This window comes from Mandrillus leucophaeus, unplaced genomic scaffold (assembly GCF_000951045.1).
Source record: "Mandrillus leucophaeus isolate KB7577 unplaced genomic scaffold, Mleu.le_1.0 Scaffold425, whole genome shotgun sequence".
In the NCBI taxonomy this organism is placed as follows: domain Eukaryota; kingdom Metazoa; phylum Chordata; class Mammalia; order Primates; family Cercopithecidae; genus Mandrillus; species Mandrillus leucophaeus.
This window is the reverse complement of record NW_012104532.1, coordinates 639282-664745: the sequence shown is the minus strand read 5'-3', so window position 1 is coordinate 664745 and position 25464 is coordinate 639282. Positions and strand designations below refer to the sequence as shown.

Below are 25464 nucleotides of genomic sequence, written 5' to 3'. Positions count from 1 at the left end.
TTTTTTTGCATTTCTTAGGGCATTTGTTTAGAATTTCAGAAACAATAAACTAAAGGCCCCCGATGGCCAGCCCGGCCCCTCTGGGAGTTTGGCCCTAAGCCTGGATCTGCTACTCACCTCGTCCAGTTTCTCTGTTTGAGACTTGAGCCGAGTCACTGTTGTTCTAAGCTCTGTGTTTTCTTCCTCCAACTGCTGCACCCTGGGGAAAGGAGAAAGACAAATCTCAGAAACCTGGAATGGAGACTATCTGATAAGGGCCTGCCAGTCTGCAGTGATTCTCTGCTTCCTCCAAGAGGGAAGATACCAGAAACCAACTGAGAGAAAGAATATGATTATTATGTCAAAGACAATTTAGCCGTGAGCTTCCTATCAGCCAAAGCAAAATAGTAAGGATACTAAATTATTATCGTTCTTATTTTCCTTTCTTTCTTTTTTTTTTTGAGACAGAGTCCTACTGTGTCACCCAGGCTGGAGTGAGGTGGCACAATCTCAGCTCACAGCAACCTCTGCCTTCCTGCCTCAAGCGATTCTCGTGCCTCAGCCTCCTGAATAGCTGGGATTACAAGCGTGCACCACCATGCCTAGCTAATTTTTGTATTTTTAGTAGAGATGGGTTTTGCCATGTTGGCCAGGCTGGTCTCAAACTCCTGGCCTCACGTGATCTGCCCACCTTGGCCTCCCAAAGTGTTGGGATTACAAGAGTGAGCCACCACACGTGGCCTTTATTTTTTCAATAAGTGGAAACATTCATTAGAGAGTAGGAATGCAGATTCTGTTTGTATGCATCCTTCAGATCCTCAAACAACATGGGGCTGTTTCTCTGCTAGATGGAGAAACAGTCCTCTTGTGGCTTCTGCGACTGGGCCCTCCTGTTAGACTCTGTAACTGGAAGGCAGTGATCATATTGGCTTTTCATTCCCCGCCAACACCATCTCATCCAGGGCTCTTCTCTGAGCGCTCACTGCACCTGCCTCTGATGACGACAGGTATGGGCTCTGACAGTAATAATCCTCTGTGTTAGCATTCACACAGGAATTCCACAAAGGGAATCCTAAAGGGATTCCACAAGAAGACAGAGCCTGGGTGTTCAGGTCGGTTTTTTGTTTGTTTGTTTGTTTTGAGACGGAGTCTCAGTGGCGTGATCTCAGCTCTCAGCAACCTCTGCCTCCCAGGTTGAAGCAATTCTCCTGCCTTAGCCTCCTGAGCAGCTGGGACTATAGGCACGCACCACCATGCCTGGCTAATTTTTGTATTTTTAGTAGAGATAGGGTTTCACCATGTTGGCCAGGATGGTCTCAATCTCCTGACCTCATGATCCACCTGCCTCGGCCTCCCAAAGTGTTGGGATTACAGGCGTGAGCCACTGTGCCCAGTCTCAGGTCGCTTTTAAATGGTCCGAGAACAGGTGCAGGTGAGTTGGGCCGTCGGTGGCACCAGAACCGAGCAGGGTCACTTCTGGCACCGATTCCTGCAGACCATCTTGTTCTCAACCTACCACCTCCCCATCACATCCTCTTTCCTGGAAGGATGGCTTCTGGGCCTCCACTGCCCTCTGGGCTCCAGAGAGGAATTCAGCCCCACCACCCGCAAGTGGCCCCGAGTTGGTGGAAGTGGTAGGGAACCAAGCATAGGGCAGGACTCTGGGAACACCACTCGGATATTTTACATGAATGGCGCCCCTGGAGCTGTGCGAGGGGCACATGTTAGGAGATAGTTCCCAAGGGCTGGCTTTCTGCGCTTTGTCCTGTGGCCCAGGTTCACACTGTCTTTTACCAACTCCCGTGTCCCAGCCACCTCTCTTGGGCCAGCTGCCAGAGGCGGGCTGAGCGAGAGCAGTCACCCTTAACCAAGCACCAGCCTCCAGAAACAGATGCAAAACAGCAGCTTCTAGAAGAGTCAAAATGTAAAATGAACCCCTGGTGGGTAACTTAGCAAAGCAGGTCTCAGATACCGGGGAGTTGGGAAGTCTCCTCACCAAACTGCACAGGGGCAGGGACACAGGGGCAGGGAGGTACCTGCCTGAGAGCCCAACTCCCAGTCATTTGCTCAGCAGCCCACCAGCCACCACGTGGGGCTTGGCAACTCTGGGAAGCCTCAGCATGGAGACTGGGGCCTCAGGGGGCCTGAGGAGTGCCGGGGCAGTTGTCCTCTCTGCCAGAAGCCCAGGCGGCCTCCTCGGCCTCGGATAAGGGCCGCAAAGGGGCTTCATCACAGAGGCATCATCGTAGCCCTCACCTATGGGAAGGGTCTGCACTTATATCAGCTCACCCACCCACACAGCCGCTCTGTGGGGCACACAGGGAGGTGACCCAATACGTCCAAGGCCACGGAGCTAACGGGAGACCAACCCAGATCCCTGGCCCCAGGCTGCTCCTCGTCCTGCCTGCCTCACATTCCAATGGTGAAGCCACAGGTACACGCAAGGAACAGGAGCCGGGTTTTCCATTTACCTTGGCCCTGGGGCTCTGGCTCAGTCCCTCAGGGGTCAGGGGAGAATCTGACAGCAGGGGGCGCTCTAGGCCTGGACATTAGACCCAGCCCAGGCCCTTTTCTCGTTGACATATGTGTAGTTCGCATCACCAAATGTGAGCCACGCTCCTGGGAACATTCTTTAGCGAACTTTCTGAAGAGCATATGCCTCTGTGTTTCTCGTGGTATGAAAGTGGAACTGTTACTACTGGGAAGGCTCAAGAAGCTGCCCCTCAGCCTCAGCTTCCCATCTATAAAATGGGGTAGCGCCTATCCCACAGGGCTGCCCCAGGGCAGGGGATCCCTCTGAGGGAGGGGCTCGGTGGAGGGGCCCACCTGGCATTGAGCAGCTCCACCTCGGTGGCCTTCTCCCTCTCCAGCTTGCTGTAGGCCTCACGGTGGCGCCGCACCTCCTCCTCCAGTGCCTGCTCGGCTGTGGTCTCCTGATCCTTCACCATCTCCTCCAGCTCATGCACCCTGAGGACAGCGCAAGGGGCAAGCTCTTGGGGCCTGCACTATTTCACCCCAACCCAGGCTGTGGCACCGGGAACCCTGGGCCCTAAGACCCTGAGTCACTGGCATGCCCACCGAGGGTGTGTGGGCCAGTAGCTTTCGGAGAGATGAACAGGGACACCACATATCTAGAGGGGGTGCTGGTCACGCATGCCATGAAGGAACAGGCCTGGCAGTCAGAAGGTGGGGCGCTCAGGGCAGCACAGGGAGGGATCACCCCCCCCAGTCCCTGCAGCCACACCTGGCTGGAAACACTCAGGCCTCACCTCTACTTTTTGTACTAATCCGTCCCGGCCACCCCTCTGATTAATAATTCAGCTTATTGGGCATCTTGACTCCCAAAATAGGCACATCCCGGCCAGTGGCCTGAAGTCTGCCCCAGACCTGGGACAGGGCCAGGGGCACGTAGACGTGAGCACCCCAGTGACAGCCTGGTTGGTATTCTGGTCTGGGGTACGTCTCACTGGCAACAGCCCCTCCACCAGGCTGACCTTCTGGGGTGTACAGAAGGGCCCAAGATGGGCCCTGTGACAAGTTAGAGGACCGGACCCCTGGCCAGGGTATGTCCCCCAAGGGTCATGCCATCGGTGAGGACAACTAAACCCTGCATTCACCACTGCAGACAGCATCAGGAACGGCAGGCTCGGGGGACCTCCAGCAGCAGCAGTGCTGGACCCTTCCCACCGCCCAGCTCACACTGGCCTGTCCCCTGCAGAGCTTGTCCCTAGGAAGGGACATCAGGCTCCTGTCACTGTATGAGAGACAGTGGATCCCCACTCCCATCTTGGACCAGCCCTGTGGCTGCAGACCTCAGGGGTGGAATCCATCTGGCCTAGAGCCAAGGTCGAGCTCCAACCTGTCTCCCTGTCCCTAAGGTCCTGTCCTGGGCACCACATGTGGGCAGGGCCACGTGACAAGAGGCTGATGCATCACAGACCCTCAGAGCTGCAAAGGCATGAGGCTGCCTCCTCCCGGAGGTCTCAGCAAGAAGGACCCCCCTTTGTTCCCCAGAGTCACAGCCAAGCCCCCAGCGCCCTGCCTCCCTGACCTGTGCACCAGCTGCGTGTTCTCTTGCTTCAGCTTGCTCTTCAGGTCCCCATTGGTCAGGCTGTCATTCTCCAGCTCTGTCACCTTCTTTTCCAGGAAGCTTACCTGCAGCAGGGGGCAGGGGTTGGGTGGAGAAGACCCCCGAGGCCACAGAACCGAGAACCTCGATGCCGTGAGGTTCACGAGCAGGACCTCCAAACCACCATGTATCCGAGAACAGTCATGTGTGGGGTGAGGGGCGGGGAACACACCAGGGCCACCTATCCCCAATTCCTGGGCAGGCACAGGGTCTCCCAAGTCCCCAGACAGTAGCCTGAGCACACCCCACCTCCCCTGGGAGCAGGCACGCATTCAGTCCCTTCTCCAGCCACCCGGGGCCCACCTTCTCTGTGATGTCATTGTCACAGGAGTCAATGCTGTCCCGGAACAGGTCTTCGGTGCTGCCGTTGCTGCTGCTGAAGTTGCTGCTGTGCATGAGCTGCCTGCAGGGGTGGGGAGAGGGCGTCTGGCTGCAGGGGCCTTCCAGAGACAGGGGCCAACTCAGGCTACTGGCTAGGCGAGCATCCAGTACCCCAGGGGATCTGCCCCTTTAAGGAGGCCGCCCTCACTCAGCCTGAGACGGAGAGTGTTGCCAATCCCAGCAGATCATCCAGCCCAGAGGATGGCAAATGGGCTGTACAGACCCCCGGGGTTCCCTGGCAGACACAGCCAAAGAGGCACAGCTTCTCCTGCGGCCTCAGAGCCCTCTTCACGCCAACAGGCTGACCTGCAGCTACCCAGTGACCTGAGCTGGCACGTGAGCCCGCTCCTCTTCCAGTGGGGAAGCCCCCGAGGAGGTAGCCCAGCTCCATGGCCCTGGCAGAGGGTCTGGGCCTCCTGAGGCTTGAGCCTCTCCACCAAGCTGGCTCCTGCTACATCTCTGGGAACTCTGGGGGATGGCAAAGGCAGAGAATTCACCAGGCCTTGCAGAGCAGTGAGCTGGGGTGGGACTGGGCCTGGTGAGCTAACCCGTGCCTGAGGCAAAATCCAGCTGCCACCCCCAGTGACATCCCCTTCCAGCTCCCTGACAGGCAGCAGCCAGGGTCTCTGCCAAGAGGCCAACCCACCTAGCTCCTGAGCCCTTGCTGCCAGCTCCCAAAGCCCCGAGTGTGGACCTGGGGCCACACTGAGCTGCTGCAGGACTTAATCAGAGCAAAGTGACCAGCCCTGATGGCACACACTCATGTTCAGATCCCCGCCTGCAGGAAACCCGGGGTCTCTTTATTGAGTATGGCTGCCAGCTCCAAGAGGGGGGAAGGGCACTGAATGCTGTGGGGTGCTCTGTCTCTCTCAGGGCATCCCTGGCGTGCTTGCCTGAAGTCAAGGTGACCTAGGATTTGAAGAAGGGACAAGGGGTGGGGAGAGGGCAGGGAGGAGCTGGCCCCTGTTTTTCAGAAGTGGACGCTGCCCTGGCTGCACTGCCCTGGGATGGCCTCATTCCCCTCTGCTCTCTCAGCCACATGCGGGCACCAGCTGAGTCTGGGCTGCTGGCAGGGAGCCCCGGCCAGTGGGCAGCATGGGGACAGCACTCAATTTGCCCTCCCCTGAGGCGGGCCTTACCGTCCAAAGGCTGTACTGGAGATCTTTCGGTTGGGGCTAGAGAGAGAGGAAACAGTCATTGAACACAGGGGCTTTAGTCCACTCCCTTACTCTGTCCCAGCTGTAAGACACAAAAGTGCAGGACAAGGCCCTTCCCTCCCACTCAAAGGAATTCACTAGTCAGCTTGGTCCTGAGAAGAAACAGCCTGATTTCCTGTGGCAGCAAAAACCCCTGGATCAACCCTCCTCTGAGAACTCTCACCTGCCCAGAGAGCAGGGGTCGCCATGCCTATAGCTTCTCCCTCCAGGCCCTGCTCTGGCCCCCTGGCCTCCCGCTCCCGGGCTGGGCCCGGGCCTCACCTGTTGGCCTTCAGGTTTTTCAGTCGGGCTTCCAAGTCATTGAGCAGGTTGATTTTCTTGCAGCATTGAGAGCAGTAAACATCTAGCAATTCACTGTTGTACACGTGCCGCATTTTCCTAGGCGTCTGCCCCGCGCTGGTTCACGAGGGAAAGGAATCACCACCTTAATTGCTGTCCAGTCTGGTGCCCTACGCCACCCTGCTGAGCTGACTTTACTTGAGTCCCCAGTACCTTTGAACCTTGTTAGGGAGAGGGGCAGGGAGTGGAAGTATAGCAACAGATCATCCCTTCTCCAACACGCTCAAAGAGAAGCCAGTGATGCATACCCATTTAACAGCTAAGGCAAACTGCAAGCTCATTTCAGAGAAAGTGGTGACTCAGGTGGGTGAGAAGGGATCACAGAGGGTCACTTGGAAGGACCCTTCAACACTGAGGCTCTAGGACACAAGACGACACAGAGCCCCACGGCCCCCAGTGTGCAGCCTCCTAGGTCAGTTAATTCAGGAGGAACTTCTGACCCCTAATCAGGGTGCAAAGGTAGCAACCCCAAGCCCCAGGAGCAGAACTCATGTAGCTTAGGACAAAGGAAAAGGGGCCAGCTCAGGACTCGACCCCCGCCCCGACCCCCTAGGATGTGCTCAGATTGGTTCTGCAACTTTTGACCCCAAATGACATCCCCGACCAAGGGGCCACCTGGAAGACACTGAAGACCCCAGGTCCGAGTAGACGTTGGTCCTGGTCTCATCATCGGGGCAAGGGCTGCTGGGGGCGCAGTCCACGTCGTCACCCTCCCCGTAGTCTTCAAACTGCTCCTCATTGCTGATAAGTGAGGTGGTGGAGTGTGTAGAAAGGTCTGAGGTCGTCATGGATGGAGTGTGAACCAGGGACCTGAGGATCCAAAAGCACCCAAGTCAGAGGAGGACTCATGGGTCCGCAGCCACAGCCTGCGGTAGGGAAACCGAGTAGGCATTTCCCTTTAATTGGCACTACCAATTATTTTTTTTTTTTTTTTTTTTTGGAGATGGCGTCTTGCTCTGTCACCCAAGCTGGAGTGGAGTGGCGCGATCTCGACTCACTGCAAGCTCCGCCACCCGGGTTCATGCCATTCTCCTGCCTCAGCCTCCTAAGTAGCTGGGACGACAGGCGCCTGCCACCACGCCTGGCTAATTTTTTGTATTTTTAGTAGAGACGGGGTTTCACTGTATTAGCCAGGATGGTCTCGATCTCCTGACCTCGTGATCCACCTGCCTTAGCCTCCCAAGTGCTGGGATTACAGGCGTGAGCCACCGCGCCCAGCCTACCGATTAAGTTTGTACTTCTTGACCTGGTAAGTACATTTCAGGGATCCTATCTAAAGGGAAACATCTCACCACAGAAACCATCTCTGCAGTTCAAACCAGTTCTACCCATGCTACCCCAGAGGAGCAAAACACTGCTTACAACCTAACTGTCTAGCTACAGCTAGACCAAATTATAATTATTAAATTATAATGGGAGTAAATTATTAAATTGCAGAACATCAAACAGTTGTTGAAAGGTTAAAACATTTGGAGTAGTGGCCGGGCGCGGTGGCTCATGCCTGAAATCCCAGCACTTTGGGAGGCCGAAGCGGGTGGATCACAAGGTCAGGAGATCAAGACCATCCTGGCTAACATGGTGAAACCCCACCTCTACTAAAAATACAAAAAAATTAGCCGGGCGTCGTGGCGGGCACCTGTAGTCACAGCTACTCAGGAGGCTGAGGCAGGAGAATGGCGTGAACCCGGGAGGCAGAGCTTGCAGTGAGCTGAGAGCACGCCACTGCACTCCAGCCTGGGCGACAGAGTGAGACTTCATCTCAAAAAAAAAAAAAAAGAAAAAAAAAATTCAGAGTAGCTGCTCTCCCTATGTAGCAGCCATTCTTTTATTCCTTTATTTCCTTAATAAACTTGCTTTCACTTTATGGAGAAAAAAAAAAAAACCCAAACATTGAGAGTAATATAGAAAATGAATATAATGGATCTAAAATTTTAGATACTGTAAGACTGAGTATGATTGTCCCTTGGTATCCAAAAGAGATTTGTTCCAGGACCCGCTGTGGACACCAAAATCTGAGGATGCTCAAGTCCCAGATATGAAATGGCATAGTATTCACATACAACCTATGCATATCCTCCTGTGTACTCAAAATCATCTCTAGATTACTTATAATACCTAATACAATGTAAATGCTATGGAAATAGTTGTTACACTGTGTTGTTTTTTGTACGTTTGTCTTCTTTTTTTTTTTTTTTGGAGACAGAATCTCGCTTTGTTGCCTGGCTGGAGTGCAGTGGTGCAACCTCTGCCTTCCAGGTTCTAGTCACTCACCTGCCTCAGCCTCCTGAGTAGCTGGGAGTAGCCTCCTCCTGCCACCACACACAGCTCATTTTGTATTTTTAGTAGAGATGGGGTTTTTGCCATGTTGGCCAGGCTGGTCTCAAATTCCTGGCCTCTGGTGATCTGCCCGCCTCAGCCTCCCAAAGTGCTGGGATTACAAGGCTGCTCTCAGAAAGCAGCACGGCCCCTCTCTCCATCCACAGCCCCAAAGGACCCCACCAAGAACATGGGGACTCTGAGAACCACTTGAGTTTGAGAAATCCTGCATTGAGATGTATTAGGTTGAACCTCATGAAATTACCTTTTTTTTTTTTTGAAGATGGAAATGATTAAAAGTTGTCAATTTCGTGTGGTTCAACCAACACGGGAACCCCTCTCTTCCCTCTCCAAGTCCCTGCAGCAGCCGTAACCATCACCTTCTGGTAAGGGGTTGCCACCTGCAATCCCCTCGGCTTCCTCAGGCACAATGGTGGCAGCTTCCTACCACCCCACAGCGCTGTATCCCTCAAGAGACCTGGTGAGGGCTGAGATGGAAGGGACTCCTTCCTGCCGAAACCAAAGTTAAAGATGAAACTGCTTCACTGGGAAGTCACTTAAGTCTTAATGTTGTTTTTAAATAACATTTCTGATTATGGGAATACATGCTCAATATAGAAAATATAGCAGAATAGATGGGAGGTAATTAAAATGATCAATTGGCCGGGCGCGGTGGCTCGCGCCTGTAATCCCAGCACTTTGGGAGGCTGAGGCAGGTGGATCACAAGGTCAGGAGATCGAGACCATCCTGGCCAACATGGTGAAACCCCATCTCTACTAAAAATACAAAAAATTAGCCAGGCATGGTGGCGGGCGCCTGTACTCCCAGCTACTGGAGAGGCTGAGGCAGGATAATCGCTTGAACCTGGGAGGCGGAGCTTGCAGTGAGCTGAGATCATAGCACTGCAATGAGCCTGGGTGACAGAGTAAGAGTCTGTTTCAAAAAAAAAAAAAAAAAAAATCATCCCACCATACATAAATAACTGCTTAATTTTCCAGATTAATTTTTTTCTAGGCATTTCCTAACACATATGTCTATGTTTTGTTTTTTTGTTTTAAGAGATGGGGTCTTGCTAAGTTGCCCAGGCTGGAGTGCAGTGACTACTCACTGGTGTGATACCACTACTGATCAGCACTCAAGTTTTGACCTGCTCTATTTCTGACCTGGGCCAGTTCATCCCTCCTTAGGCAACCTGGTGGTGCCCCACTCCCGGGAGGTCACCATACTGATGCTGAACTTAGTGCAGACATCCGATCAGGATAGTGCACTAGAGCCCAGAACTCCTGGGCTTCAGCGATCCTCCTGCCTTAGCCTCCCAAGTATCTGGGACTACAGGCACATGCCACTTGCCTGGCATATGTTTGTGTTTTTAACAAAGCTGATCTCATGGACATCTTTGTAACCTGCTTTTTTGTTGTTTTTGTTTTTGTTTTTGAGACAGGGTCTTGCTCTGTTGCCAGGCTGGAGTGCACTGATGTGATCATAGCTCACTGTAACCTTAAACTCCTGCACTCAAGTGATCCTCCTGCCTCAGTCTCCCAAAGTCCTGGGGTGATAGGTGTGAGCCACCATGCCTGGCCACAACCTTTCTTAAAACTAATTGAGATCATGTATCTCATATCATTAACAGTCATTTACAACTTGACTTTGTCTGCAGGACTAGCACTGAAAATAAAGTAAAATTAAATTTAAAAACTTGACTTTGCACGGCTGCCTAAAATTCCAAAACTATCCCTTCCTGTTAAGCATTTAGTATGTTTAGAATCTTTTGCTATTCAGCTAATGCCTCTGATACAAATTTTGAGCATGTTTCACATTTACTTCCTGGAGACACTTTCCAAAAACCACATTTCTGGGCTGAGAGGTCAAATACTGAGCTTCAGGCGGTTTTAACTTACTTGTCCTCTGGCAGAAACAGGCCCCCGAGTCCCCCGTCCTTCTCGGCAGGACTCCCGACAGACCCCTCCAGGCTCTGAGGGCTCTCCATGGGGCTGTCCGTGTCCAACTCCTGGGGGCCCTCAGGTGGCGCCAGCGTCATAGCCTCCTCCTCGTCCTCGGGAAAAAAACCGGGCTCCCTGGGGATGAGCTCGCCATCAGCAAAGGTGGGGCCTGTGACTTCGCTGCCCTGGGAAAGAAACAGCGTGGACAAGGTAAGTGAGGCCAGCTTCCCAGGGCTCCGTGTTCCACTCAAACCGCAAGGGCATCAGCCAGGCCAAAACAGCAGGGATTGGGTGCCGGAGGCCCAGACCCTGAGACCCTAAGTGTGGGAACACCTGGCAGGTGATTAGTCCCAGGGACCTCTCATACTGGCAGACTCATGAGTGTCTAGTGAGGAGCTGGAACTCCCAGGAACAGCCATCCATGAAGAAGGGCCACAGTCAGGCCAGCCACTTCATTCAGGGCACCCTGGTTGGCACATCAGAGCCCCCACTGAGGCAGAATATGGCCCATCAGAGCCCCCACTGAGGCAGGGAACATAAGGCTGATTCACGCTGACTTCCTAGAGCTAAATCAAAAGAAAAACCTCAGTTTTCCGCTCCCAAGTAGCTACTCCCTTTGCATCCCTGCCCCTCCTACCCACTGCCCCCTCACTCCCCCACCCCCCAACCTTTATCTGCCTGGCAGATGAAAAACTGAGAGTATCCTCCTGCAACCAGTCAGGCTGGTCACAGGCTAAGTTTTCATTTGCATAGCAGTATAACTTTGTAACTTCACTTTAGTCTCTGGCTGGTTGCTTTCTGATTGCTTTCTGCAACCAATCAGATGTTTACATAGGGTGTAACTTTGTAACTTCACTTCTTCACTTTGGCCTCTGGTCCCCTCCTGCAACCAATCAAACTGTGGGCCCCTACTTCATTTACATAGGGTGTACACCAAGTAACCAATGGGAAACCTCTAGATGGTGGTCCCCTCCTGCAACCAAACTGTGGACCCCTACTTCATTTACATAGGGTGTACACCAAGTAACCAATGGGAAACCTCTAGATGGTATTTAAACTCCAGAAAATTCTGCAACCAGGCTCTTGATCCCCTATGCTTGGGCCTGCTCCCACCCTGTGGAGTGTACTTTTTTTTTTCAATAAATCTCTAGACCGGGCGCAGTGGCTCACGCCTGTAATCACAGCACTTTGGGAGGCCGAGGCAGGTGGATCACGAGTCAGGAGATCAAGACCATTCTGGCTAACATGGTGAAACTCCGTCTCTACTAAAAATACAAAAAATTAGCTGGGCATGGTGACGGGTGCCTGTAGTCCCAGCTACTCGGGAGGCTGAGGCAGGAGAATGGCGCGAACCCGGGAAGTGGAGCTTGCAGTGAGCTGAGATGGCGCCACTGCACTCCAGCCTGGGTGACAGAGTGAGACTTCGTCTCAAAAAATAAAATAAATGTCTGTTTTTGATGCTTCATTCTTTCCTTGTTTTTTTTTTGTGCATTTTGTCCATTTTTTTTGTTCCAGACACCAAGAACCTTCCACTGATAACACCACCACAAAAGTCTCTGCCAGAGGAAGTCAAATGGCTTCGAAAAGGCTTCTTGGTGCCCCATGTAAGGGGTGCCCCATGTGAGCTATTCACACTGAATAGCTTTTAGGATCAACAACTCTGATCTAGTAGACTTTGCTGCAACGTGGTACAGTGAACGTTGCACAACTTGGGATCCACCCTCCATGACTCTGGGCACGTCATGGAATGTCTCTGAACCTCACTTGTCTCTGTAAATCAGGAATGGCGATGGAATCTTACAGGATCACTGTGTTGATTAAATGAGGTATTTCACGTTAGCATCTAACACACAGTAGGATCTCAACGAATAAACCCCGGCCAGAAGATATGATGCCCAGCCCAGGAGGCAACTGCCTGCCTGCGCCCTGCCACAGCCTTGCTGGGAGCAAGAACGCCAGGCCTCACTCCTGAGCGCTGCTTGTGGTGGGTCTGCCGCCCAGCACAATGACGGTGTGTGGTAAAGACATGCTGGCACCTTCTGTGTAACTCATCAGATAGAAGAGCTTTGGCCTGGTTCAGAGTTGACCCTAGACTGAGGAGCAGCTCTCTGTAAACCATTTACTGGGGCCACTTCACCTCTGAGGAGGGAGGTACTTCTCAGGTGGCACTGCTTCTACCTGACCCATTGGAGAGGTCAGCCTGTTCCCAAGGTTCTTTGGTGTGCTCCTCAGCCAGGGCTGGCAGGGCACGCTATTAAAGGACCTGCAGTCCCGAGACTACAGAAGGGCAACAGAAACAGGCTGGGAAAAGCCTCCTGGAGTCTCAGACAAGAACAGGTTCAGGGACAGCTGAAGAAGCTGCTCAGCGACAGGCCTGGATGTGCCTGCCCAGACATGTGCAGCTGTCTGTTGCCACCAGTGAACTGGCAGCCCTTCTGGGGGTCCATCCCCACCAGGAGACCCCTGGGCTAAAAATAGATGGCAATATTATAATGAGCCTAGTTCCTGCCTGTGCTGTGATAGGCTGAGCACCAGACGGACCAATAACACGAGCACCGGCGAGCCGGGCGTGCCAACAGCGGAGACTGTGGACACAGGTTGTGTAATGAGAATACCCCCAGGGTTCCAGGGCCCTTTCCACCCACATACTAATCTCGTCACATGGCTCCCAACCGATCAGATCTTGTGCCCTAAGTAAGCTCTTCATCTCCAAGCCTGAAGCTGCATCCCAGTGGAAACAAAAGGAAACCAGCATCACTAAGCAGCCATCAGGCTCCAGAGATTGAGCTGGGCATTCACATACTATCCAACCTGTGCTTCAAGACAGCTCTTCAGGGCAGTGATCGTTATCCCCATTTTACTGATGGGGAAACAGAGGCTCAAAGAGTAGCATGTCAGAAGTCCTCCAGCCAGAGGGCAGGGCAGGGCAGGGCCGGGCCCACTCCCCCATCCCACCCCTACCGCCTGCCTTCGCATCCACACACTTGATTCCATTTATCCTTGATGTCTCCCACACTTTGTGGATTTTCAGACCTCATGGTGACAACAAGGAGAGCACATTTTATAGGGACATGTGACTAATTATGAATCCTTAGCACACCCCCTAATGTAGCAACTTCCACTTAACACCCCCACAGGACACTGCAGGTTAGTGCAGGGACACCTAAGAGAAACAAGGCAGGAGGGAGACCGGAAGAGAACTGGGGCTCTCAGAGGACCACGCGCCTGGTCTGTTCTTTCACCTGGCCATGAAGAACTGCAAACTTTTCACCTTCCCGGCCACACGAGTACGGAGAGTTCCCCCTTGCTGGGAATGCCCGCCCTGTGGCTCACACGTGAGCTCAGCAACATGGCACTGGCGTTTCTTCTGGTCTTCACCCCAGCCCGATGAGCTGAGCCTCTTTTCCCCTTTCTACACAGCCGGGTCGGGACAGGGATACCACTCTGTGTCCCCAACGCCCACCTTCCCCCTACAGCCACGTCCTAGGGAGGCTGTGGCCCGCCGGCTCCCAGAGGCAGGCAGAGGGCCCGGCACAGATCAGCGTCCGTGCTCCTCAGGTGTCCGACGTGGCCTCTGGCCAACTTGGGTTTAGCTCACTGACACAACGACACAGAGGCCAAGTGTGTGCCAGGCACTGCCCCACTAACACCTGGCTCACGGCATGCAGGTGGAACCTCCAGGCCCTCTCACCCAATGTCCACAGCAGCGTCCTGATACTCCCAGCAGCTGGCCCAAGCCCCTGACCAGGTCGACAGAGCAGCCGCAAATGGCTTGGCTCAGGCACAGGCGGGGCAGAGCAGGGGCACCAGGGTCCTACCCTCCAAAGAAGACCACCACCTCCTTGGGCAGGCTTTCAGGCTTGGACTAAGTGGAGTCCACATCTGCCCAGCCCTTCAGCAAGCTCCTCGCCTGTCTCACATACCGCATCCCTCACAACGGCCCCGCGCGAGCTGCCTGGGGTGGACAGGGCAAAGATTTGGGATTCGTCGGCTCCGTCTGACACCTGGGGAAGATGAGGCTCAGAGTGGGAGGGCGGCTGCCCTGGAACCTCGAGGTTCACAGAGGGCCTGCGGGGACCTGACGCCCGGCTCTGACACGCCAAGCCCTCACCCACCTGGCCACACACGCGCACACTCTCTCTCTCTCTCCAGCTTTTTCTCTTAAAAATGGCTGCTTCCAACATTAATACCTTTTCATTCAACCCATAGCTGTTTGTCCAAGGCAATCGGAAATTTTAATTATTACTTTAAACCATTTCTAGTAGTTTGCCTGCTAAATTCAAATATTATAAAGACAGCTTACTGCACGCCTTGGTTAGCCCAGGACAGTACTGGTCTGTGCCTATCCCAAGACCCCCTTGGTTTGGTATTTGCCATGGTCACCCTTGCTCCTCCCTGAGGGCCGAAGTCCCCAGCCCCAGTTCTTGTTTCCCCAGCCCTCTGGGGAAGGGTCTGGTGGAAGCCCCTACTCCTTCTCCCGCCTGGAGGGGAGATGCTGGAAGGTGCCAGAACGCAGCCTCTTCTCTCCTCCTTAAGCCACCATTCAAGTTCTCCGAGGGAGAACTCGGAGTCAAGCATATTAGAACTCTTTTTGGACAATTTCCCTTTTGTATGTGTTTTAGACAAAGTTGCAGAGGAAAAGGAAGAACTTGGCCATAATAAAAACATTGCCCTCACAAGGTTTCCAGGTGGCCTGGGGTCACAGGCTTCCGGAGGCAGTGGGTTCCTCTCCAGCCAGGCTGCCCGCAGGTCAGGATCATGCGGAGCCCCCTGTTGAATACACTTCCAAGTAGACTGGGGCCATGGGAGAGGAGCCATCACCCCATCTCACCGCGCTGTGCTTGTCCAGAGAGCCGACCGCTCACCCCGGCTGCACGGTCTGCATCCTCACCACAGTGGCGCCCACCCAAGGCTGGCTCTGCAGGGCTGGCAGGAGCAGCGGGGCAGGGACAAGGCCTCCCCACTGCTCATGTTTCTAGGTGGCCGGAGTCAGCAAGTCAGGTCTGTGCCCGGGGCAGCTTCCAAGACTGCCTCTCAGAGCCCCCGTCTCCTGCCATTCCCCCACGCTGTGTGAAAAAGGTGTCCACATACGGCCATCCAGTCACAACCCAGGGACCCTAGCATCAGTGACACGTCCAGGCCTGGAGCTTGGCCTCGTGTTCCCAGGGTTTGCACGGAAAGGCTGTGTCTGCTCTTTTGGGGACCTGTGGGGAAGGAACAGTGTGGTGTTCTCAGGAGGCAGCACCGGGCATCGTCTGTGGCACAGTCTGACTTGCCAGGGCTCTGTCCCTCAGGACCCAGAGCCAGCCCTGAGCTCATAGCTCCCTGTCCCCTGGGGCACAGGGCCGGCCACCACAGGCCCACAGGCTTGGCTGGTACATGGCCACACCACCCCAGGCTTTCTTCCACCTGCCAGGGGGCCCCGGGGTGAAGGGAGACAGCGAACTCAATGTGTTCCTCCACAAGCCCCAGGAGGTCCCTGGGGGTGGGCCTGGGTGAGGGCTCAGCTCTGGGGCCAAGGAGTCTGGGTTTCGGGCCCTGCTGGCCCAGTCACTTACAAGCCATGTGACCTTGGACAAGTGACCACCTTTGTGAATGCCTGGCTCCTCACCTACAGAATGGGGTCAGTCAACTCCACCTCAGTGGCAGCTCTAGGGGGCCAATTTACACTGGAGAGTCGGCCACAGAGGGAGCCTTAAATTCTGACCTGGCCTAATGAGCCTTAAATTCTGCCTGACCTGACAGGCAACAGAGGCTGAGCCTACAGCCACAGGTCTCTGGCTGGTCAGCCAGCAATGTCCTGAACAGACGAGCAGCCAGGAGGGATGCCACTCTCCTCAGAGAAGCCAAGCCGGGGAATTACTTGAGGCCAGGGCATTCTGGAGAGAGCTGGGGAACAGGATCCAGCCAGCCACTCTGGCAGGCAGATCTGCAACCCCTGCACCCTACTTCGCTGTCCTGCTGTCCCACCCTGTCCCCAGCAGGGAGTGGGAACCTGGAGGCACACAGCCTGCCATGGGGCCCTCTCCAGTCTTGAGAGCCACGTTTGCCCGCCAGCAGGCCCCAAGTCACCCCGTTCCTTTGTAGGAAGTTGGCAAGGGCTGAATTCAGGGCGGCTGAAAAGGCCAAGTATCAATACACGTGGGGGACGTCCCAGCCTCAGAGTGGCCAACAACGCCACACTGTCCACACTCTGGGAGCGGATGCAGCATCTGGTCTTCTCCCTCCCCACCTCCCCCATGGGGAGCCGCCTCACAGGCACACACACCAGCACTCTGCATTTCCCTGAGCTGACACACAGAGGACATGGACCCCGAGTGACCTCATGTCCACCTTCCCTGTGAGAGGGAGGACCCTAAGTGGGTAGCTATGGGGATTTCCACGCCTGGACCCCAGTGGTTAGCACTGTAGGGAGCACATGGCAGATGGTTAACGTGTGCTGGTTGAACCACACTGTACTGCAGTATGATGAGCTGGGAATAGCCCAGCCACAAGACCCTGAGACCTGGGTGTCGACTCTGGTGTGATCACTTGCCTGGCTGTGTGATGCTGGACCAGCTGTTTAATTTCTGGGCCTCATCTAAACACAGAGAGGGAACCACCTGTTTGGCAGGGCTGCCACAGGGAACTAGGACGATGCCTTGTGTCATGAGGGTGCGGAACACACCGCAAAAGGAGGCGCGGGGCGGCGTTAAGGACAAGCTCTGGAGTAGACGGCCAGGCCCGAGCCCTGCTCCACCATTCACCATTCACGAGCTCTGCAGCTTTAGGGTTACTGAACTGCTCTGTGCCTTAGTTTCCCCATCTATAAAATGGAGTTAACTGTGATTAGGAGTAAATGAGCTGCTACATGTCCTAAGCACTTTATGGTCTTAGCACACATAGAAAGTGCTCAAAACAAATAAATAAACAACAACAACAAACCCTTTGGAGTGCAGTGGCGCAATCACAGCTCACTGCAGCTTCAAACCCCCACGACCCAAGTGATCCTCCCAGCTCAGCCTCCCAAGCAGCTAGGACTACAGGTACACACCACCACACCCCAAAACTGAACTACTATTGTCATCATTGTGTTGAGGGAAAACAATCCAGGGTGCCTCCTGGCTCCCATCCAGCCCCTGGGACCCTCTCCCTCTACCCACTGTGGCTCACGGGGCTGCAGCTCGGTTGGGTTTTTTTGACTTCAGGAAGCCAGACCTGCAGGTTCCAGAGCCTGCCCTCCAAACATCAGGGCCTCTTTCTCCCCGCAGGGCCCTCTCCTGCCTACTCTCATGGAAGGTCGTCCTGCACACGACTTACACCCTTTAATAAGCGTTAAGATGAGACGCTGCCTGGGGAAGGGAGTCCAAGAAGCTCTGAGGTTCCAGCTCATCCACCCCCAGCCCTGGCAACGGCCTCACTCCCCAGGCACTAACTCAGAGCCAAAGAACAGCTCTGTGGGGACGAGGCAGGGTAAAAATAGCTTGGGCGGGCACATGCCCACTTCCCTTGCAGCAAGGCACCAGCAGGCACACGTGCTGCGCTGCCGCTGGGAAGGTGTGCATGTGTGCGGTGGGGGTGGAAACATACACTAAGCCTAGCGTCGGGGAGCCCAGTGGCTGCCCGGGCTACGCCTGTGAAGAATCTCTCACCCCACGCCGAGCCAACCAACAGCCCCGGAACGAGATGGGCTGCGTCAAGGTCTCACGAGGTCCTCCCCATGGGCAGCAGGAAATTCAGCTTATTGAGCTAACTCACAGGTGCCAGTGCCCCCAGGTCCACAGGGAAGGGATGTGATTGCCGGGGCTGGGGTCTTCTACACTCCACTGTGGCTTGGCTGCTCTCATCATGAAAAGGTGGTGCCGCAGAGATTAGTGCGCAGTCTTGGCTGTCTAACTGACTCCTGCTGCAGCTGCCAACCCTGGCTATGGGTCAGGCTTTGCTCTACAGATGCGAGGCTGGGTACTTATCAGTTGCTGATAAGAGGTTTTGGTTCAACAGAGAGTTGCCCAGGCACCAGCCAAGGCAAGGGTGGGATAAAGGGGGTTCAAGCATCCACCCAGAGGCAGTGCCTCGGCCTTGCCTTCTGAACAACAAGCAACCTCAGCTCAGACACAAGGCCTCGGCTCACCCCAACAGAGCCAGGGGTAAGCAAGGGAGCACCAGGTCGCCAGGTCACGAGCGTTATCCCACACCTCAGCCGGCCCCGGGGACTGACCACATACTGTGAGATCAAAGCTCTGCAGCCCAGAGCTTCCTGCTCTGGTCAGGAAGAAAAGCTGCGCTGCCACGTTCCATCCCCAGAGTGGCTCAGAGGCCCTGGGGTGTCAGGAAGAGACCCAGTGCCCCATTCCTCCAGCTAAACTCCCTCCCAGGGGATGGCAGCTAAGGCAGGGCAGCTTCCAGGCTCTCTCCTCCCAGCCAGGGGCCCCAGGATCCACCTCCTGAAACTCACCCCAGAAAAGGTGTGGCCAGGAGCTCAAGACCACCCCTCAGCAGGGCCCACTGCTCCCACCCTGGAGCTTCTAGGAGCGAATCTTGTGTAGACACCCGGCTGCTGCTCTCCACTTCCATCCTAACGTGGGCCTGCAGGCCCCAGGAGCAGGCGCAACCGGGACAACTGGGGTTCCCCAGGTGCTCATTCATCTCAGAAGCAAGCAGGTTTTGATTGTTGCATCACCTCCAGAGGGAGGTAATAAATCACCCTGTTTTACAGATGGAGAGACTGAGGCTCTTGGGCAGATTTGGTTCAGTCCTGGATCTGGCACTCACTGGCTGTGGAACTCAGGCTGGTGCTGAACAGAAGAGAAAGCGAAAGCCATGCTTGTGTTTCTCCAGAACTCTCATGACATTTACATAAAGCAAAGGCGGTCACTCGACAAGTTCTGCTGCTGCACCAACATCACCGAGGAAGGGCTGCTGAAGCCCACACTCCCTTGCTTTCAGTGTTTTCATCACAACTCTTGAGCTGTCTCTCTCTCCGATCTCACACCCTCACCCCAACACACACACAGCGTCAGAGGAGCCCACAGAGAGGAAGCGGGGTGTGTGCCGAGGTTCCCAGGAAGACTCAGAAATGAGAGATGTCAGATAGCCTCCCGGGAGCTCAACTAAAACAGAGATGCACACATTTCCTAAAGCTGAGCAGACGGACTGAAGTACTAAGGGATCTAAAGACAGAGCCTGTCCTCAGGGAGGGGCTAAGCGGGTGGTCTTCTGGGAAGCACCAAGAGGGAGGGTCTGAGGCCCACCCGGGCCGCGTCCACCCAGGCACTGGCCAGAGGTGGTGGGTCTGGCTGGTCAGCACATCCAGCCTGCCCCAAAGGCTGTGCGGCCTGGCTCAACATTCCACACCTGTCCAGCCCTTGGCCCTTGTGTCCAAGTTCATGCAGCACCCACTTCCAGGAGCCTGCTGACAGAGAGAGAAGGGCTGCCCAAGCTCACGGGAGTGCATTTCTCACCACAAAGGGATCCACTGGCTCTGCACGTCCATCTAGGGACAATCGGTGAGCATGAGTGGACTCAAGTTGTGGGGCGTGGGAAAAGCCAGTAAGATCTGGTTTTCGAGCCCATTAGGATGCAGACCAGACCCTGGACCGTGGTGTGACCCCACTGGAAACATCCTGAACAGTTGGGTCATCCACTGTGGGGGACGCTCTCACTCCTCTCCACTTCCGTTCCAGTAACAAGTGAGCAGTGAAAGGTTGGCAGTTAAAAACGGGCCGGGCGCAGTGGCTCACACCTGTAAATCTAGAACTTTGGGAGGCTGGCTGATCACTTGAGCCCAGGAGTTTGAAACCAGCATAGGAAACATGGCAAAACTCTGTCTCTACAAAAAATACAGAAAGGTAGCCAGGTGTGGTGGCACACGCCTGTTGTCCCAACTACTCGAGAGGCTGAGGATAGACAATCACCTGAGCCCAGGAAGTCAAGGCTGTGATGGTGCCACTGCACTCCAGCCTGGGCAATGGGAGCGAGACCCTGTCTAAAAATAAATTAACTAAAATAAAATAAAACAAAACATATTACTAAAAATCTAAGCCAGGCAGTGCAAGGCTGTAACCTCAACTACTTGGGAGGCTGAGGCAGGAGGACTGCTTGAACCTAGGAGTTCAAGGCCTACCTGGGCAACATAGCAAGACTCCCACATCTTTAAAAAAAAAAAAAATCTAATAGATGAGAGAAAAAAAGGAATAAAAAAATGCTTGAATCACCCAAAAGGACAGAAGACTGATAGCCAGGATACATAAGGAACTCAAACAACTCAATAGCAAAAAAAAAATAATTCAATTTAAAAATGGGCAAAAGATCTGAATAGGTGTTTCTCCAAAGACAACACACAGATGGCCAACAAGTGTATGAAAAAATGTTCAACATCACAAATCATCAGGGAAACACAAATCAAAACCACAATGAGATACCACATCACTCTAGTAAGAACGGCTATCATCAAAAAGACAGAAAATAACAAATGCTGGCAAGGATGTGGAGAAAAGGGAACTCTTATACACTGTTAATGGGACTGTAATTTTATTTATATATATATTTTTTGAGATGGAGTCTCACCCTGTCGCCCAGGCTGGAGTGCAAAAGCACGATCTCGGCTCACTGCAACCTCCACCTCCCGGAATCAAATGATTCTCCTGCCTCAGCTTCCCGAGTAGCTGGGATTACAGGCACACACCACCATACCCAGCTAATTTTTTGTATCTTTAGTAGAGACAGGGTTTCATCATATTGGCCAGACTGGTCTCAAACTCCTGACCTCATGATCTGCCCACCTCAGCCTCCCACAGTGCTGGGATTATAGCTGTGTGCCACCGTGCCCGGCTGGGACTGTAATCATTAATAGAACAATCATTATGGACAATGGTATAGAGGTTCCTCAAATAATTTTAAACCACCATATGATCCAACAATTCCTCTACTAGGCATACACACAAAAGAAAAGAAATCAGTATGTCAAAGAGAGGTCTGCATTCCCACATTTATTGCAGCACAATTTACAACAGCCAAAATATGGAGTCAACTAAGTATCCATCAACAGATGAATGCATTTTTAAAATGGGGTGTATATATACACAATGGAATACTATTCAGCCATAAAAAAGAATAAAAATCCTGTCATTTGCGACATGGATGAACCTAGAGAACACTGTGTTAAGTGAAAGAAGCCAAGCAGAGAAGAACAAACAGCATGACGTCACTCCTATGCAGAATCTAAAGAAGTTACCCCATTGAAGTAGAAAGTAGAATGGTGGTTACCAGAGGCTGGAGAGGGTAGGAGAAGGAAGAATGGGGAAAGGCTGGTCAACAGGCACGAAGCTATAGTCAGATGGGAGGACTAAGTCCTGGTGTTCTATTGCACAGTAGGGTTACTACAGTTAACAATAATGTGTATTTAAAAACAGCAAGAAGATAGCATTTTGAATGTTCTCACTACAAAGAAATGACAAGTGTTTGAAGTGATGGTTATGCTAAGGACCCTGATTTGATCATTCCACAATACATATGTGTGTCAAAACATCATACTGTACTCTTTAAATATGTACAATTGTGTGTCAATTAAAAACTTAAAGATTAGGTGGGATAAAAACTCTACCACATCAGTAATACTTTAAAGAAAATGGAGTAAACAATCCTATTAAAAGATCAGTATTGTCAGAGTAAATTAAAAACAACTACATGCCACTTACAAGAAACACAATTGAAATTTAACAAGATGTAACACTTTTATATCTATGCATCTAACAGTTTCAAAACATAAAGCAAAACTTGCAGGTGGCCAGGAGCTCCAGGCCAGCCTGGGAAACATAATGAGACTCCATCTCTACCAAAAAAAGAAAAAAAAAAATAAGTAAAAAAAAAATACGTGGTACATGCCCGTAATCCCAGCTACTTGTAAGGCTGAGGCCAAAGGATTGCTTGAGGCCACGAGTTCGAGGATGCAGTGAGCTATGACTGCACCTGGGTGACTGGGCTCAAGAATTTGTCTTTAATAATAATAATAAGTTTCACTAATTATAATTAATTAATTATTAATAATTATATTTATATTATATTAATAACTATAAATATTAATTATTATAATAAAAATATGACAATTATTATTATTATTATTGATGGAATAAGCAAACAAGATAATTAGAGAAGATACAGAAGACCGGAACAACACAAACTTGAGACTGATACATACAGAACACTACACTCAACAACTGCAGAATAAAACCAGTAGATTAAAGGCTAATGAGAAACTGGATACTTGCACAATACCAAAGAATCGCCCTACGGATTGCTGCAAAACACCAAAGCACCCCACATACCTCTACCAGGGAGAACACAGGCTATTGTCCCCTTAATGCAGAGATCAAATGTGATGCCTATGAGCTACGCAGCATCACCTATAACGTGGGCTTAACGAAGCATTTAACTCAATTCGAATCAAGCCTTAGGATCTAACTTCTACCAAATGGAAGAACGGGATAGAAGAAGTTACACATCACCACAGGGAAGATGCATTTCTAAAGGTTGAGACAGGTTGCATTTCTAAAGGCATTTCTAACAAGTTCTCGGGTGATGCGGATGCCGCTCGTCCCGGGACCACACTTTGCGAACCACTGTTCTAGATTAACTGAGAGACATAGAAACCAAATATCATCCTTGATTAGATCCGAGATCAAACAAACAAACCACCACCCAGCTGTAAAAGACCTTTTGAGGATAAATAAGGAAGATGGAATCTGGAGTAGATATTGGGTGATGTCAGGGAATTATGCTTAATTTTGTCAGGTGTGTTAATGGCATATCGTTGTGAAGGAAAATGTCCTTAGTTTCGATAATATTTAGTTTAATTTCTTTTCAAATAGCTTATTTGAAAAGAAACTTAGTTCATTTGAAAATTACAGGCCAGGCGCAGTGGCTCACGCCTGTAATCCCAGCACTTTGGGAGGCCGAGGCAAGCGGATCAAGAGGTCAGGAGTTCGAGACCATCCTGGCCAACATTGTGAAACCCTGTCTCTACTAAAAATACAAAAAAATTAGCCGGGCATGGTGGCAGACGCCTGTAATTCCAGCACTTTGGGAGGCCGAGGTGGGTAGATCATGAGGTTAGGAGTTCGAGATCATCCTGGCTAACACAGTGAAACCCCATCTCCACTAAAAATACAAAAAAATTAGCCAGGTGTGGTGGTGGGCTCCTGTAGTCCCAGCTACTCGGGAGGCTGAGGCAGGGGAATGGCGTGAACCAAGGAGGCGGAGCTTGCAGTGAGCTGAGGTCGCACCACTGCACTCCAGCCTGGGTGACAGAGAGAGAAAACGTCTCAAAAAAAGAAGTAAACACTGTACGGAAACATGAAAAAATAGCCTGCCCCAAATTTGCTGAACTAGTTAAGGAAAGTGTTACTTACTGCCTGTCTTTTGGATAAAAGGTATTTTAACTAGGATGGGATGATACCTCATTATAGTTTTCATTCGCATTTCTGTGACGATCAATGATGTTGAGCACCTTTCATATGCCTGTTTGCCATTTATATAAATTACATACAATAGAAATGTCTATTCAGATCTTTTGCCGATTTTTTGATCGATTTGCTTTTTCCTGACAGGTCCAGCTCTATTTAAAAGGATAAGAAGAAGTGAAGTCATCCTGAAAGAATAGAGTCATCCTCTATCCTAGAGGGTAGAGTCCACAGAAACTGGAGCCCGATGGACCAACATGAGCTTCGAGGATGAAATGAGAACAGAATGATGAGCAGTCTTGGTTTCGAATGATCAGATCAAGAGGCAATGGATGGCTGAGGTCGTAAGAATGATCCGGCCTCTAAACGACCATTCACAGTCATAACAGTCCTAGAAATGTTTCCAAATAGAGCAGGTAGTCAAGAGCCATCCCCACGGGGGTCCCTCACCCACGGGCCTTTGCCTGAAAGCAGAACTGCCTCCCCTCTACTCTGCCAGGCTTTGCCTACCCTCCTCTTCCTCTTCCCCCTTCCCTGGAAGGAAGTCCCCCAAGGCCCTTTTCTGTTATGGGCTGAATCCTGTTCCCTCTAAAATTCATATATTGAAGTCCTAATCCCTAGTACTTCAGAATGTGACTGTATTTGTAGATAGAGTCTTTACAGAGGTAATTCAGGCTGGGTGTGGTGGCTCACACCTATAATCCCAGTACTTTGGGAGGTCAAGGTGGGTGGATCACTTGAGGTCAGCAGTTCGAGACTACTAGCCTGGCCAACATGTTGAAATCCTGTCTCTACTAAAAATACAAAAATTAGCCAGGCATGGTGGCACATGCCTGTAGTCCCAGCTACTCGGGAAGCTGAGGCAGGAGAATCACTTGAACCTGGGAGGTGGAGGTTGCAGTGAGCCAAGATAGTGCCACTGCACTCCAGCCTGGGCGACAGAGCAAGACTCTGTCTCAAAACAAACAACAGGAAAATAATAATAATAATTAAAAAGAGGTAATTCAGTTAAAATGAAGTCCTAATGGGTTGGCCCTAACACAATGTGACTGGTGTCCTTACAAGAGGAGATTAGGACACACACAAAGGAAAGACCATGTGAAGACACAGGGAGAAGATGGCTGTCTGCAAGCCAAGGAGAGAGGCCTCAGAAGAAACCAACCCTGCTGGCACCCTGATGTTAGACTTCAGCCTCCAGAATTGTGATAAAACACACTTTGGTTGTTTAAGCTGTGCAGTCTGTGGTCCTTCACTATGACAGCCGTAGCAGACCAACAGACCAATATACCAATATCCCTTCTCCTCCGCCAGAAAGCCTATGTGGAAACCCCTACCCAAGCTCAGTCTGGATTTTTCGCCCACCTTCTCACCCTGATGACAAAAACAAATTTTTTCAAGGTTAATTCAATTAAACCTTTTTTTTTATTTTTTGAGATAGAGTCTTGCTCTGTCACCCAGGCTGGAATGCAGTGGCACAATCTCAGCTCACTGCAACCTCCATCTCCTGGGTTCAAGCAATTCTCCTGCCTCTCAGCCTCCTGAGGAGCTGGGATTACAGGTGCCCGCCACCACGCCCGGCTAATTTTTGTGTTTTTAGTAGAGATGGGGTTTCACCATATTGGCCAGGCTGGTCTTGAACTCCTGACCTCAAGTGATCCACCTGCCTCAGCCTCCTAAAGTGCTGGGATTACAGGTGTGAGCCACTGTGCCCAGCCAATTCAACCTT

General features: G+C 52.0%; 1 protein-coding gene across 1 annotated transcript in view; it reads right to left on the bottom strand.

Annotated features, from left to right (window-relative positions):
- RAB11FIP4 (RAB11 family interacting protein 4 (class II)) overlaps positions 1–25464 on the bottom strand; it is a 117639-nt gene that overhangs the window by 6341 nt on the left and 85834 nt on the right. The window contains exons 3-10 of the mRNA XM_011993099.1: positions 10261–10487; positions 6661–6855; positions 5968–6102; positions 5629–5664; positions 4412–4511; positions 4031–4134; positions 2806–2946; positions 118–199 (exon numbers count right to left, since the gene is read on the bottom strand). Coding sequence (XP_011848489.1) covers positions 118–199; positions 2806–2946; positions 4031–4134; positions 4412–4511; positions 5629–5664; positions 5968–6102; positions 6661–6855; positions 10261–10487 — 1020 coding nt within the window. The remainder of the gene's footprint in view (positions 1–117; positions 200–2805; positions 2947–4030; positions 4135–4411; positions 4512–5628; positions 5665–5967; positions 6103–6660; positions 6856–10260; positions 10488–25464) is intronic.